General features: G+C 64.4%; 1 protein-coding gene across 1 annotated transcript; it reads right to left on the bottom strand.

The window, feature by feature from the left end:
* Positions 1–10,189: 10,189 nt before the first annotated feature.
* Arrdc2 (arrestin domain containing 2) lies at positions 10,190–13,767 on the bottom strand. The gene is made up of 8 exons (XM_052752578.1): positions 13,367–13,767; positions 13,195–13,261; positions 12,954–13,101; positions 12,418–12,520; positions 12,084–12,340; positions 11,833–11,998; positions 11,206–11,363; positions 10,190–10,909 (listed from the first exon to the last, which is right to left on the bottom strand). Exons 1-8 carry the CDS (start codon positions 13,638–13,640, stop codon positions 10,856–10,858), a joined length of 1,227 nt encoding a protein of 408 aa, XP_052608538.1. The 5' UTR covers positions 13,641–13,767; the 3' UTR covers positions 10,190–10,855.
* Between the last annotated feature and the right edge of the window lie 1,643 nt (positions 13,768–15,410).

Genomic DNA, 15,410 nt, shown 5'->3' with positions numbered 1-15,410 from the left:
CTCACTGGGGATTCTAGGCGGGGCTCCACCCTGACCACGCCCCCAGCCCCTCACTGGGGGTTCTAGGTGGGGCTCCACCCTGACCACGCCCCCAGCCCCTCACTGGGGATTCTAGGCGGGGCTCCACCCTGACCACGCCCCCAGACCCTCACTGGGGATTCTAGGCAGGGCTCCACCCTGAGCCACGCCCCCAGCCCCTCACTGGGGGATTCTAGGCGGGGCTCCACCCTGACCACGCCCCCAGCCCCTCACTGGGGATTCTAGGCGGGGCTCCACCCCTGAGCCACGCCCCCAGCCCCTCACTGGGGGATTCTAGGCAGGGCTCCACCCTGAGCCACGCCCCCAGCCCCTCACTGGGGGATTCTAGGCAGGGCTCCACCCTGACCACGCCCCCAACCCCTCACTGGGGATTCTAGGCGGGGCTCCACCCTGACCACGCCCCCAGCCCTCACTGGGGGTTCTAGGTGGGGCTCCACCCTGACCACGCCCCCAGCCCCTCACTGGGGATTCTAGGCGGGGCTCCACCCTGACCACGCCCCCAGACCCTCACTGGGGATTCTAGGCGGGGCTCCACCCCTGAGCCACGCCCCCAGCCCCTCACTGGGGGATTCTGGGCAGGGCTCCACCCCTGACCACGCCCCCAGCCCCTCACTGGGGATTCTAGGCGGGGCTCCACCCTGACCACGCCCCCAGCCCCTCACTGGGGGTTCTAGGTGGGGCTCCACCCTGACCACGCCCCCAGCCCCTCACTGGGGGTTCTAGGCGGGGCTCCACCCTGACCACGCCCCCAGCCCCTCACTGGGGGTTCTAGGCCGGACTGGGGTGGCAGTGGTCCCACCCCACATGTCTCCGCGTCTCTCTGCCCCCCTCCTCCCCCTCCTCCCCCTCCTCCCCACCCCACGCGTCTCCCCCGAGTCATCAAAGTCTTCAGCAATCCTCACTCAGCCCCTCAGTGCGCGGGCCCAGGCGGGGAACTGAGGCAGGGGTGGGGAGGAGGCCTGGTCCCCACCTGCTCCGTCCTGCCCCGCCGGCTGCTGTGCCGCCCTGGGCTGACCCGCCCTGGCCCTTCCTGTGAAAGCAAAGCAGCAGGTTCCCCCACAGAGACGCTTGCCAACTGGGGCCTGAGGAGCGGTCGTGCAGTCGTCAACAAACACCCCAGCGGCTCAGGCCGTGTCGTGGCTTCTCTCGGCCTCAGTTTCCCTTGTACGGGAACAGGGACATCAACACACTTGGGGTCCGTGAAAGGGGCCGCGCAGAGGAAGCCCCACTCACTGCCGCTGTCACTGTCCTCGTGCGGGGAAGTGGGCTCCTGCAGCTGTCACCGCACACCCGGCCTGTCTGTCCGTCTGCCTGTCTGTCCGTCTGCCTGTCTGTCCGTCTGCCTGTCTGTCCGTCTGCCTGTCTGTCTGTCTGTCTGCCTGTCTGTCCGCCTGCCTGTCCGGGTCACGCACGAACCCCAGTGCAGGGAGTGGAATCCGCCCGCGGTGCACGCGGTACCGCGCAGTCCGCGTTTGCACGGTGCGGGCTGAAGTCGGGGGCTTCTGTGCCACCCGCCCTCACATCCGGCCCGGGGCCGAGGCTGCACGCGTGGGGGGTCGCGGCCCCTCCCGGAGAGCACGCCCCGCCAGGGTCTGCAGAGCCCAAGGATTATGAGAGCTTCGCAGACTTGACGGGTAGAGAAACTGAGGCACGGAGCCGGCCACTCCGGCTAGCCCACTCACCCGCCATCCCCGCACAGCCTGCCTGGGGACTTCCCACGGGCGGAAACCGTGGCGGCCGGTTTCACAAGAGGCTGCAGGCCGGTATCGGTTTGCAGATGGCACGCCAGGTCACAGCGCCTGGGGCGGCCGGAGCGTGGCTGCCGTGCGCGCGGGGACCAGGCCCTGGGCCAGAGCTCAGCGACAGGGACCCAGCGTGGCCCGGGGTCCCCGGCGGCGGCACCCACCTCTAGACCGTCCGCCGTGGCTGAGGTCCCGGCGGGCTCGGTGCGGGGTGCAGGGCCGGGGGGGCGGAGCAGGCAGGGTGGCTCCCGCTTTCCGCGGGGACTCGCAGTGGCCTTGGAGCCGCAGAGCTCAGGTCCCACCTTGCAGGCTGTGCGGCGTCCCGGGTGGGTCCGTGAGGACGCCGAGCAGCGGTGGGAGCTGGCCGGGTCTCCTCCGCAGATGCTCGGCCCGCGGCCATCTCCACTCGGGTCCCTTCCTGACCGAAGACCGAGTCCTGGATGCCCCCGTGTTGCTGGGATGAACACCGTGACCAAAAGCAGCTTGGGGAGGAAAGGGTTTATGTCACTGTCCATCACTGGGGAGTCGGGCAGGAGCGCGCAGGGCAGGGCCTGGAGGAGGAGCCGCTCACTGGCTCGCTCAGCCGCTTTCTTAGGGAACCCGGGACCACAACGGGCTGGGCCCTCCCCGCCGTCCGTCAAGAACATGCCCTGCAGCCAACCTGGTGGTGGCATTTCCTCAGTTGAGGTCCCTCTTCCCAAACTTGTGTCAAGTTGACAAAAGCCAACGCACCAACAGACGTCCTCTGGCTTACGGTGAGGCCATCCTCACAAAACCATCTTAAGTAGAAAATACCAAAAGTGTTCACAAAGCCTGGCTTGTCAGGATCCTGCAGCCAGGGGTGGGGTGTGTGTGTGTTCAGATTTCATTCCTCGGGGCTCAGTGGTTAGAGCACCGGCTGCTCTTGCCCAGGACCCAGGTCAGCTCCCAGCACTCACACGGCAGCTCACAAGCATCTGTGACTCTGGGTACAGGGATCCCAGCGCCCTCTTCTGGCCTCTTTGTGCAGTGAACTCGTGTGCGCACACACAGTTGTGAAAAAACGGAAGACCCTCAGCCAGAGCAATTTTCTTCAAGGCACCCTGTGATGAGCAAAAAGGCCCGAATTTTTTAAAAATTATTTATGTATGTTAGCGTGTGTGCGTGTGTGTGTGCATGCGTGCCTGTGTGTTTGCATGCGTGCGTGTGTGTGTGTGCCCATGTGTGTGTGTGCGTGTGCGTGCATGTGTGTGTGCGTGCGTGCATGTGTGTGTGTGCGTGTGTGCATGCATGTGTGTGCGTGTGTGTGTGTGTGTGTGTGCGTGCGTGTGTGTGCGTGCATGCGTGTGTGTGTGTGTGCGTGCATGTGTGTGTGCGTGCGTGCGTGTGTGTGTGCGTGCATGTGTGTGTGCGTGTGTGCGTGCGTGTGTGTGCGTGCGTGTGTGCCTGTGTGTGTGTGTGTGTGTGCGTGCATGCGTGTGTGTGTGTGTGTGTGCATGCGTGTGCGTGTGTGTGTGCGTGCGTGTGTGTGTGCCCGTGTGTGTGTGCGTGCGTGTATGTGTGTGTGCGTGTGTGCGTGCGTGTGTGTGTGCCCATGCGTGCGTGTGTGTGCGTGCATGTGTGTGCGTGCGTGCGTGTGTGTGTGTGCGTGCATGTGTGTGCGTGTGTGTGCGCGTGCATGTGTGTGCGTGTGTGCGTGTGTGTGCGTGTGCGCGTGCATGCGTGCATGTGTGTGCGTGCGTGCGTGTGTGTGTACTTGCACTCACGCCTGTGCACATGTGGAAGCTGGGGTGGGAAGGGGGTCAGCGCCTCGTGTCTTTCCTGGGGCCACGGCCTCCCTTCTCATGGCGGTCAGGTGTGGCAGCGCCTTTGCCCTGGAGCCTGCTGCCAGCCCCACCTGTTCCCCGGGACTGTGCCTCTCACAGCACTGACCTCTGTGGCCCTCCTGGGTCTGCTCCCAGCTTTTATTTATTTATTATGTATTTATCTATTTATTGTTGGGGGTCTTTCAAGACAGGGTTTCTCTGTGTAGCCCTGGCTGTCCTGGAACTCCTATGTAGACCAGGCTGGCCTCGAACTCACAGAGATCCTCCTGTGTGCCACCACGGCCCGGCTTGCACCCAGCTTTTAAGTGTATATTAGGGGTTTGAACTTAGATCCTGACACTTGCACAGCACGGATTTTTCTCCCTTGCTATCCTGATTTAAATTTGTATACATTACTCTTTATTTTCTTTCTTCAGTGTTTTTGAGAAAGCGTTTCCCTCTAATAGCCCAGGCTGGTCTCAAACTCACCATCCTCCTGCCTCTACTGAGTCCTAGGACTGTGAGCACGCGCCCTCGCCCCTGGCCAAAGTCACTCTGGATGCTGGTGCCCCTCCCCACCAGGACAGAAAGTCTCCACCGTGGGGTAGAAAGTCTCCACCGTGGGGTAGGAAGTCTCCACCGTGGGGTAGGAAGTCTCCACCGTGGGGTAGGAAGTCTCCACCGTGGGGTAGAAAGTCTCCACCGTGGGGTAGGAAGTCTCCACCGTGGGGTAGGAAGTCTCCACCGTGGGGTAGGAAGTCTCCACCGTGGGGTAGGAAGTCTCCACCGTGGGGTAGAGCTCCTGAGCTCCGGAGGGCCCCGGATTCCAGCACGCTGGCCAGTGCGCCCCTCCCTGTGGCAATCTCCCTGACGTAACCATGGCTGTGGAACTGCTCCCAGGGTCCAGTAGGACCAGTCTTGCCACCTCAGTCTTCCCCCGAGTGCTGGGCCCTGTGCCGCCCTCTGCTCCCTATGTAGCCCAGGCTGGCCTCAAACTCACTGTGTAGCCCAGGATGACCTTGACTGCTCCCAGCTGTTTGAATGCAGACCACACCAATTCTTTGATGTTGTTGTCTGAGACAAGGTCTCACTCTGTAGTTCTCTGGGTGGTCTGGAACTCACAGCCATCCCCCTGCCTCAGTCTCCCATATGTCAGGATGACAGGCCTATGCCTCCATGCCTGAGTAGAGAGTGGAATTTTTCCTGGTTTGATGATGGACTTCTCTGGTGATGGAATAAAAAGCAAGTCCCAGACTGGCAATATGGCTGAATGGGTAAAGCTGCCTCGTGCCAAGCCTGAGGACCTGAGTTCGATCCCTGGGACCCGCATGGAGGAGGACAAGAGCTGACTCTAGTGAGCGGTCCCTGACCTCAGCAGTGTGGTCTGGTACTTCACCTCACAAGTAAATAAGTAAAATTAAAGTGTAATTCAAACACTCAATAGTTCAAATAGTCAAGTCCCTTCTTCCTCCTCTTCTTTCTCACTCACGAGCATCCTGAAGGCCCCAAGGCCCTCAGCTTCCACCTCTCGGCAACCACCAAAGCCTTCACCCCCACCTCCCCCGAGCATGGCCACACAGGCCCCGGCCTCCACGTGGGCAGGAGCAGGGCCCTCCCGGCACATAGTGTCCACCTGGACGGCCCACCGTGCCCGCACTGTGCTCCTGGTGTCTCTGGGACAGACTTGGGATCTCCCTGGGCCCCAGCCTAGCTGGATCCTCAAGGTCATTCTGAACCTTTCAGTGTCACAGAAAATTCCAGGCATGTCCAGAAGCCAGGAACGCGCCCTGATCCACGGGCCAGCCCCAGATCTACGACAACCCGGCCGTAGTGCTCACCCATGCCCCAGCCCGCCGCCCCCCACCGCCAGGTCACATGCAGACCTGCCCCAGCTGTCAACATATCCCTCAAACCCTGCACCCCACGGCGGGGCCCTGGGCTCAGTGGAGCACACATCATCCCAGCACCGGGAGGTGGAGGCAGGAGTTCAAGGTCATCCTCAGCTACATTGAGAGTTCCGGGGCAGCCTGGGCCACAAGAAACAAAGCTGGCGAAGTGGCTCAGGGTTGAAGGTTTGCTGTGGGAGAGCTGAGTTCGTATCCCCTGGCACGGGTGTGAAAGGTGGGTGCTCACCCGTCACCCCAGCACCAGGGCCCGAGGCAGGAGAACACCTTGGGTTCGGTGAGAGATCCTGCTTCAGGAAACACAACAGAGGGCGACTGAGAGACACAATGTGTCCATCCATCCTCCACAGAAGCTGCACCCAGTGTTCCGGTGCAGGGACCCAGGCAGCACCTGGCATCGGGGGCCCCAGGTTCCCCATGTTCTTGGGGGTTGCTCAGGGGCCCTGACACAGACCCCGAGGCTTGCATGGCCCGGGTATGGCTGTCCTCATCACCTTCCTTGCTGGTAGCTCTGGTCACCATGTCGCCCTCATCCCTGCGTCTCCCGGGACCTGAGTCTCCAGATGGTCATGGTGGAGGATGCTGGGCACCCCCACAGCCTGGCCTGGGGTTTGCTCTGCTCCAATACTGTTCTAGAACATCGGCAGTCCCGAAGCTGACCTTGGGCGGCCTTGCTGGGACATGGCTGTCCCTGCTGCCCTGATGTGCTCAGAGCCCCAGTCTCCCAGCAGAAACCGTAGACACGGACTCTCTGGTACCCAGATCAGATTAAAATAGACTCCGACGGCAGGAAAACACGCTCAGTCCATCTCCAGGCTTACTTGTCACAGCCTGAAGCATGGCAACTGCACCTGGGTCTGAAAACTTGGGAGGCTGAGGCAGGGGGATTGCCATGAATTAGAAGCCAACCTGGGTTGCATAGTGAGACTCTGTTGCAATAGTAATGATAATAACTATCATTATTTGATCCCATTAATAAATTATTTCTTAATCCCAGCACCCTGGAGGCAGAGGCAGATGGATCTCTGGGAGTTTGAGGCCAGCCTGGGCTGCATGAGACGCTGTCTCAAAACAAACAAAAAAAGTAACAAAACCCTAAACAAACAAACAAAAGAGAGAACAAGTGTGTTTCCCCCCAACTTTGTCACCCACCCCACCCCAGGCCAGAGAGCTCATTGCCCCCACGGAGGGGGAAGGAAACTGAGGCATGCCTGGGTTTGCACCCTCAGTCTGTTACAGGCCAGTCCGGTTGCTGGGCAGCTCTGTGCCCCGCCCCACAGGCACCGGTTGCTATGGGGAAGGAGAACCGAAACTGTGACCTCCAGCTTGAGTTTCCAAACCAGGAGGGTTTTCTTCTTTATTTATTCATTTTTGGCTCAGTGGATGGAAGGCAGGTCTCTGCCCCTGAGCACCACTGAGGCTGGAACAGCCCCCCAAGCCATCCTGGCCTCTACAACCCCAGGACCTGCCTGGGGCCCTGGGGCCTCTGGAAGGGTCCGTACCCAGGTGTGTCCCTCTGGCAGGACTTGACTAAGTTGTGTGTGAGCGTTTATACTGCTTCTGAATATGTTTCTAAAATTATTTTATTATTTATTTATTTTGTCTAGGGGGTAGGGACTATGCATGCCTTGCTGCTCATGTGCAGGTCAGAGGACAGCTTATGGGATTCAGTTCCCTCCTTCTGCCGCGGGGGTCCCAGGGATCGAACTCAGGTCCTCAGGCTTGGCTGCTGAACCATTTCACGGCCCTTCTTGCCTGTTGATGGGAAGCACTCAGAGCATGCAAATGTCCTGGGAGTGCAGAGGCTGTGATGCCCCAGCCAGGCCATCTCCCCCAGGCACGTTCTCTGCAAGCTCACACCTTGATCCAACAAGGCTGAGGCAGGAGGATTGGGAGTTTCAGGCCACCCTCAGTCACACAGTGAAACACTGTCCCAAACAGGAGAAAAAAAGAAGGAAAAGAAAGTCTCGGGTTCATCTAAACGGAGTCAGCTGCAAGCCTGCCTTTTGTGGTAGACACTTCTACACTTGGAAAGCCAAGGCCCCGAGAGGCTGAGGAACTGCCCACGGTGGCACAGCCAGATGGCAGACAAGGCTGGATCCAAGCAGAGCTCCATCAGCTCGTCATCTGCACCCGGACTCGGGCATCTGGCAGCCAAGCTGGCCGGGCCGGGCCAGCAGCGGCTGGGTTTCACCGTCAGCACAGGCGTCCGCTGGCACTACCACGCTGCCCGACTCCAGCGTCACTCCTGTGACCCAGTCAGTCTCAGCTGCCGCTGTCACTTGATACTTGGTAAACACTGTCCCCACGGGGCGCTGCAGGTTCAAGGTGGGACAGGGCTTCCGCCAGGGCCAGCGCTGGCCCCCTGCCGCGATGCCGGTGGAAGCGCTGAATTCAGACACTTGGTGATGTCTCTCAAGATCAACAAGTTCCCACACTGGCCCCAGAGCCCAGCTCTCCGCAGGCTGAGGCAGGAGAATAACCATGAGCTCCAGGCAAGCCTCAACAAATAAACAAAACAGCTAATTATGCGGAGGCCTGTGCGGCCAGTGAGTGCGTCTAAGGACCCAGGAGGTGGGCGTGCTTGAGAAACCTGGCCCTATGGTCCTTCCTCTGTCGTGTGGTCCCCTGACCCGCCTCAGCCTTATCAGGATGGAGGAACAGTGACCCCTACAAGACACAAACACCCTGAGGCGGTGGGGGTCAGAGCCAGGCTGGGCAGAGGTGGGGCTGGGAGAGGCAGGGAGGAAGCCAAGCCCAGTGCGGTAGAGAAAAGGGTATACGTGGGATTTTCAAGGGTGAGTAGAAGTGTGCCAGCAAGAATGAGCATCCTGGCAGGCTGTGGTGGTGGCGCAGGCCTTTAATCCCAGCACTCAGGAGGCAGAGTCAGGCGGATCCCTGAGTTCGAGGCCAGCCTGGGCTACAGAGTGAGATCCAGGACAGCCAGGGCTACACAGAGAAACCCTGTCTCAAAAATCAGGAAAAGAAAAGACTAAGGCGGCCCTGGAAAGGGGCGTGGCCAAACTGGATCTGGGTCTGTGTTTAGGGGTCCCGGGGCCCCGGGGTCCCCGTCCACCAGGAACCGGCAGGGCCGCGGGAGCACAGACCTGGGACAGCCTCCCGCCCCTGTGCGCTGACCCGCCCCACCCGTCGCTTTCTGCTTTGCCCACGCAGGGAACAGCCTGTTCCTGGGAGGGCTCTGCACTCCTCAGGCAGTGCTGTGCCCGCGGCACCCCTGCCCCGACCACAGTGCCCGGTGCAGAGCCCGCAGGGGCCGCCCGCTTGGTCACGGCTGAGGAAACGCCGGCCCTTCCGGCCTGCGGCTGCAGCCCTAGGGCCTCCTCGGGCCACCCGCTCAGCCCCGGTCCTGTCCACCCCCAGGGCTGTCCCCAGCATCGGTGACTGCTGTTCCGTGTGGCTGGGACGCCCTTCCCCGGCAAACTCCTCTTCATCCCTCCAAACCCCAACTCCAGACACAGCTCCTCCCAGGCTCCGTCTGTGTGGCCGGGACCCCGCCCCACCGACTTAGTCACCGCGGCAGTGGGCTTCGGCCCGGGACGGCCTCTGCGGCGCCCCCGGTCTAACTGGCACCGTGGGGTCGGGTGAGCCAACCCGAGGCTCGGCCAGCCCGTGGTCACGTGAGCCCGGAAGTGGGCGGGGCTGGCCGTGAGGAGCCGCGGCTCCTGCAGGGGGATTGCTCTCCTGAGGCCCTTCCCGGGCTGCCTCCCTCCCCCACTGGCACCGGCGGCCCGGGCCGGTCACCGCTTCCTCCTCAGCTGTTCTGGGACTTTCTCAGGGCTGGGACGCAGAGGGCAGAGCGCCGGCCTAGCACCCAGGAACACATAAACCATGCAGCCTGGCACGCAGGTGGAGGCAGGGGGATCAGGAGGTCAAGGCCAGCCTGGGCTACACGAGACTGTCTCAAAAGCAAACAAAAACAAAAACAAACGGGGTCTGGGGCCTCCGAGCAGCTGCGGCGGCGGGGCAGGTGCAAAGGCCCTGGGGTTGGGGGCCTCTGCCTCCCCAGGAAAATGGAGCCGGAGCTGGGAGGGGACCCTGGAGGCTGCGCGGGCGCGCGGTGGGGACAGGGTGTCCTGTAACCAGAGCCCGGCAGGACAGCAGCCCCCTCCCCGGCACCCCAGGGCTTCCTGCTGCGGACAGAATGTGCCGGGAGACGCGGCCGACGCGGCCAGGGCGGCCGGGCTGTGGGCAGATTCCTGAACGGCCGCCAGGCCGGGCCGCCGCCAGCGCGGGGCGAGTGTCTGCGCCCTGCGTGCCTGTCACCCCGGGCCGGGCAGAGGGGCCCCGACCCCGCGGTGGGGACCCTGCGCGGCTGCAGACCAACCACGGCCTAGACCCACCTGCTCCCCGGGGCCGGGTTAAGTAATAACGGATGGCATCGACGTTATTACGGCTACAGTCTCACCAGGCAGCCTCCTGCCTCAGCTTCCTCAGTGCTCAACCTGGTTTTAACTGTTCACAGGCTGCGGTGCAGACACTCTGGAAACCTTAGAAACGCCGATCTCGGAGGCCCGTGGGCCCCGGCACCCGCCCCGGCTCACAACTGTGCTGGGGTTCCAGGGCCCTGAGGCCCCTTCCCGCCCCTGTGAGCACCGCGCAGTGAAACAAATGCGTCTTAGAGATCAAGTAGCAGCCGGAACTGGTCCAGACCGGGGTGGGGGGGGGCGGGTCAGGTCCTGACAGGACAGGAGACTCAGTCTCTCCCACTTCTGTGTATCCATTTTTAATGTACAAAAGGTGGTGGATTCCTCAGGCGGGGGGCGGCAGGTCCTGGCGGGCTGTGACGCGGGCCCAGCTGCCCAGTCCCCCTTTGGTCTCGATCCCGGCCCTGAGCAAAGCCTCTCCTGGCAGATCACACACAGCTCTGGACTCACCCCAGTCCTCAAAAGCTGGAACCCCGGACCTCACTGACTTCCCCTACACGTCTGTCCCTGGGCCTCTGTCCTGCTCACCTTACAGTGTGGCCATGTTTAAGCCCTGCACACCTGGGCCCCCCACCCTAAGATGGAGGCGGTGGGCGCTCTGAGCTCCAGCCACTTCCTGTCTTGTCTGCTTGCCGAGCTCCTGTTCAAACGCCAAAGCCTCAGCTGAGATGCCCTCTGGAAGCCTTCTGCCTCCCCTCTGGTTCTGGTTCCACCGGACAAAGTATTACCCCTCTCTCCCACACTACAGTCCTCCAGGGAAGTCTAGCTGGTCAGATGCAGAGAACTGGAAGGCTCAGGGGACGCCGTCCACAGAGGTCATGTGCTGCTCCTCAGTGCTGTGCGAGGTCGGAAGACACTCGCCTCACTGTGTTCCACAAAACCGACCGCCGACGCCAGTGGCCGAGAATCTTGAACCTGGTACCGAGGTGTCGATTCACACTTCAGCAGGTCATGCAGCGCGGCCTCGCGGCCTCTGAGAGTGGGTTAGGATCCTCCTGACAGACAGAGTTCCCAGTGAGCCAAGCTGCCCACCTGCCAGCCCAACCCCGTGCCAGCTCGGAACAGCCGTCAGCGGTCACCAGGAGGGGTGAGGCCCCAACACAAGCGTAGGAATTCGTTTTCTATCTGAGACAAGCCCCGCCGTGTAGCCCAGGCTGGCCCGATCTTGTGATCCTCCTGCCTCAGCCTCCCCAGGGCTGGAGGGACAGGCCCGGTCGTCACACCCTGCTGGCTTACCAGCTTTCTGACCCACCAGGCACCCCACGGAAGCTCGAGGGTGCAGGCAGCGTACCTCAGAGTACAGCGGAGGCGGGCGGTAGCGGAACTCCTGGAGACAGGCGAAGTAGGGCCCCTCCAGGGTCGCCCCCGGGTCGCACAGGGCGGGGCAGGGGCCCTGGGAGGCGGCTGGCGCCTGGCTCCCCCTCACCACCTCTGAGTACTCAGGAGGCGCTGGAAGGGAGACCAGACGGTGAGGCCCTGCGGCTGGCTTCTGGGGGACCCCGGCGGTGACGTGATTATACTAGGGACAGTGTCACTGTTGCCCAGGCTGACCCCCAACTTGCAGCAATCCTCCTGCCTCAGCTGGGATCTTGGACCCACTGTGGTTTTGACTATTGCTTCCTTTTGTTTTTGAGACAGGGTCTCATGCAGAGTGGTGCACAGTGGCAGGTCCACACTGTGTGCCTCAGTGACTGCCTGGCTTCAAGGGTCTGTCGCCATGGCGCCCAGCTGTGGCTTGGTGTTAGAGGCCGGGTCTCCTCAGCCCTGCCCGGCTTCTGAATGACTAAGTAGTGGACGTTGGCCTCGGTGTGCAGGGTGCTGGGATCGGACCCTGCTCACACAGGGACCCCAGGACTGGAGGGGCGGGGCCCGGGGCGTGCCTCTGCCCCCCTCGTCCTTGGCGGCTGGCTGAGCTCACCCTCTGGCCGCTCCATCCGGGGGCACAGGCCCCAGTTTTGCAGGAAGCTGGCGGAGCGGCTGCCCACGCTGGCCGAGCGGCTGCCCAGGGGGTGCAGGGGGACAGTGCCGATCACCAGCGGCAGCTCCAGCAGCAGCTTCGAGGAGCCTGGGATGTCCACGCAGACCTGAGGGAGCAGCAGCATGCGGACTGCCCACCTGTGCCCCCGCCCGGCCGGAACGGGAGGGGGGTAGGGCGGCTTGCTGGGGTACCTTGAGCGAGTAGTCCACAGTGAGCACGCGGCAGTGCAGGATGGACGGGCCCACGGGGGGGATGCGCAGCTCACGGCCGGGCCACAGCGCGCGGTGACCAGGGCCCACGGGCTCCCCGTCCACACTGGCCACCACAGCGCGTTTCTGCTTGCATGCCCCCCGGGCCATGAAGGTCTGCGTCTGCACCAGGGCGGCGCGGGGCTGCACGGCTCTGGTGGAGCCGTTGTCAATCTCCGCGAAGATGGGGATGGCCTCACCTGCAGCACGGGGCGGCTTGCCTCAGTTTCCCCACGGCTCACTTCCCGCTCCAGCAGCAGCCAGCCCCACCTGTTACCTGGAGTGTAGCCCTTGCGGTCGATCTTGGCTGACAGGGACACGAGGCCACGGGTGCAGTACCAGGACCGCGCCACCTTCTCCCGGGCCCCAGCCTGGGGCTCCTGTGGGGACATGAGGGTCACTCTGGGCGCCTGGACACTTGGCGCTTCTATGTCAAAGCGACCCCAGTCTCAGGAAGAAGCTGAGGCAGGGGGATTGGCGCCCGTCCTAGGTTGAATAAAAGATTAAGAACAGGAACAGGCGTGGCGGCGCACACCTCTCCTCCCGCAGCGGAGGCCGGAGCCCGCGGGTTACAGGGAGACCTCCAAAACTAAGAAGGAAAGGAACAAAAACAAACCGCGGAACCACACCACAAGGCCCTGCAAGCCCGTGGCGCCCCCCGGGCATCTGAGGCCGAGGGAGGGCAAGACGCGGGCGCAGAGCGCCCCGACAGGGGGATGCCCTCAGGGTGTGCACCCGGCCGCGGCAGGGTCCAGCGCCACCGACCATCAGAGGCGGGCGGACCGCAGCCCGGCCCCGGGGGCAGCCACGTACCAGCAGGGCGGGCGCGTTGATGTCCACGGGCTCGATGACGGTGAACACCTTCCGGGCGCGGCGCGCGGGGGCCCAGGGCCGGTGCAGGGTGGCCTTGATGGAGTAGCGGACGCTGCCGTGCTTGCCCTCGAAGGAGGTCACCAGGGAGCTGGGGTGGCGAGAGGGGGGCTCAGGGTGGGGGCCGGGGCACGCGAGTCCCGGGGTGTCCCGGGGGGCCGGCCGGGGCGACCGCGGGGCTTACGCGGGCAGCTGGAAGCTGAAGGGAAACTCGTGCCGTCCGGCGGGCAGCGTGGCGACGTCCCCGGAGTCTAGGGCGAGACACTGGCTCAGCGGCGGCGGCGGCGGCCGGGGGCTGCCCGCGAGCGGGGGCTGCTCCCCGCGGCCCGCCCCGGGCTGCTCCCCGCGGCCCGTACCTGGCGCGAGCAGCGTGGCGCGGTGGCTCACGACCTCCACGCGCTCGCTGTAACTCTGCGTGTACGCGGTGCTGGAGCCCGCGCTGCGCGACTCCGTCCAGTGCGCGCGCGCGCGGCCCCGGGCGCGCAGCCTGAGCGCGCCCACGCGCGCCGCGCCCGCCAGCTCCAGCAGAACCCGGCCCGCCACGGCCTGGCCCCCGCGGAACACGGGCTCGGCGCCCGCGCGCGCCCCGTCCAGCTGCACCGCGAAGGCCTTCACCTTGTCGAACAGCATCGCGCTGGCCGGCGCCGACCCCAAGGCGGGCCGACGCGGGGCTCGATCCCGCGACGCGGACCACCGCGAGCCCGGGAGCGCCGCGGGTTCGAACTACGCGGGCGAAGACGCCGGCGGCCCGCAGCACCCGAGGACCGTCAGGACCCGCGGCTGCGGCGCTTATATGGCGGGGCGGGGGCGGGGCCTGAGGGAAAGGCCGCGCCTACCGGAAGAGGCTCCGCCAAAAACGCCACTAGGGGCGGGTCCCGAGAGAGAAAGCCGCGCCCCCTCGGACAGACTGGGCCAATAGCGCGGCGAAGGAATGGCCTGAGGAGAAAGCCGCGCCTCCCGGAACAGACTCCACCAATAGCGCGGCGAGGAGGCGGGGCCTGGAAAGCCCGGCTTGGCTGAACTAGGCCAAAGGCTCCTCGAGGGCCGTGGCCTGAGGAAGCCGCGGCCTCTAGCAGGGATTCCGCCAATAGCGTGTGAGGGGCGGGGCCTAAGGAGACCCGCCCCTCCGGCCTGTACAATCGAGGGGGCGTGGCCTTGAGGAAGCCTCGCCTACCGGAACAATGTTCACCAATAGCACGGAGGGGGGCGTGGCCTCGCCGGGCTGGGTTCTTAGAAGAGCCGCCGTGGGCGCGAGGGTCTCGCAGAGCCGGGGTCGGCAGGGAAACTGAGGCCCGGAAGTGGGCCAGGGCCGAGCACACAGCGTGCTTTTGTTTTGGGGACAGCCCGCGTCAGCCTCCGGCGTGCGCGGCTGGCGGCGGTTTTCACTCCGTCGGGTCGTTTCGGGGCGGGACCTGAGCCCGGCCCGGGAGCCCCGTCTCCGCCGCGGGCCGGAAGTGACGCCTTCCCCAGCTGCGCACCCGTCGGCCAGGGGACCCCGTCTAAGGACAGCGTCTCCGGGCTCGATCCCACCCGGCTCGAATCCAGCAGACGCTCTGACACCGCGAGTTCGGGGCTGCACTGCGCCGGGGCGGCCTGACCCGTCCCGGGGCCCCGGTTTCCCCGAGGAGCGAGCCGCGGAGCGTGGCTCGGGAGTGCTGCGGCGTCGGCGGGCCGCGCGCGCCCCCCGGTGGACGGGGCGTGCACTGCGGCCCGATCCGCTCGGGCCTCGGGTCTCCCGGGTCCCCGGGGAAGGGGTCGGCCGGGCGGGCCGGGCGGGGGCGGGGGCAAGCCCTCCCGCAGCACGCCGGTCGCCGCCACCTCCCCCAGGTGCCGTCAGGGCTGCCCTGGGTCCCCGCAGATCTACCCGCTCCGCCGGGATGAAGGCGCAGCCTCCGCTTCTGCTCCGCCCACGTCACGGTCGGGTACACCGAGGCCTGGAGCCCGGACGCACGCAGCAGGCGCTGCGGTGGGAACTCCATCGGGGTACCCCAGGCTGGCTCATCGCCGGCCGTACGAACCCCCGCGGTCTCCTCTCAGTGGGAGACATTCCCATCCTACCCACAAACACCACCAGACCCTCCCCAACTCCAGGGAAGGACCCAGAGCAGCAGACGCGGCGAGGTAAACTGAGGCAGGGTTCTGGGTGCGGAGATAAGAATTGGGCCCCCGCCCCTGGAGGTCCTGGACAGGAGGCTCCGTAGCCCACCCGCGGTTCCCAGCGCCTGCACGGGGCCGGAATCCCCGCTTTAATCGAGGGGTCCCCCTGCGTGACCTCTACGTCCGGGTCGTCACAGGCCTGCACTGGGACATCCGGCCGCTGGCAGCCCTGATGTTTTCTGTGACCGTCCACTGTAGCCCAGGCTACCCTCCAACTCCTGCCTCAGGCTCCCCGGTGCTGGG

Source organism: Peromyscus californicus, unplaced genomic scaffold (genome assembly GCF_007827085.1).
Source record: "Peromyscus californicus insignis strain IS unplaced genomic scaffold, ASM782708v3 Scaffold_23__1_contigs__length_62951481, whole genome shotgun sequence".
Lineage (NCBI taxonomy): Eukaryota > Metazoa > Chordata > Mammalia > Rodentia > Cricetidae > Peromyscus > Peromyscus californicus.
This window is presented reverse-complemented; position numbering and strand designations above follow the sequence as displayed.

Coding starts and splice junctions, on each gene's coding strand:
- Arrdc2 (XM_052752578.1), bottom strand. CDS start 13,640: ATGCTGTTCGACAAGGTGAAGGCCTTCGCGGTGCAGCTGGACGGGGCG. Junction 11,999..12,083: donor CTGTGGACTACTCGCTCAAG/GTACCCCAGCAA, acceptor CTGCTCCCTCAG/GTCTGCGTGGACATCCCAGG. Junction 10,910..11,205: donor CGCCTCCGCTGTACTCTGAG/GTACGCTGCCTG, acceptor TCTGTCTGTCAG/GAGGATCCTAACCCACTCTC.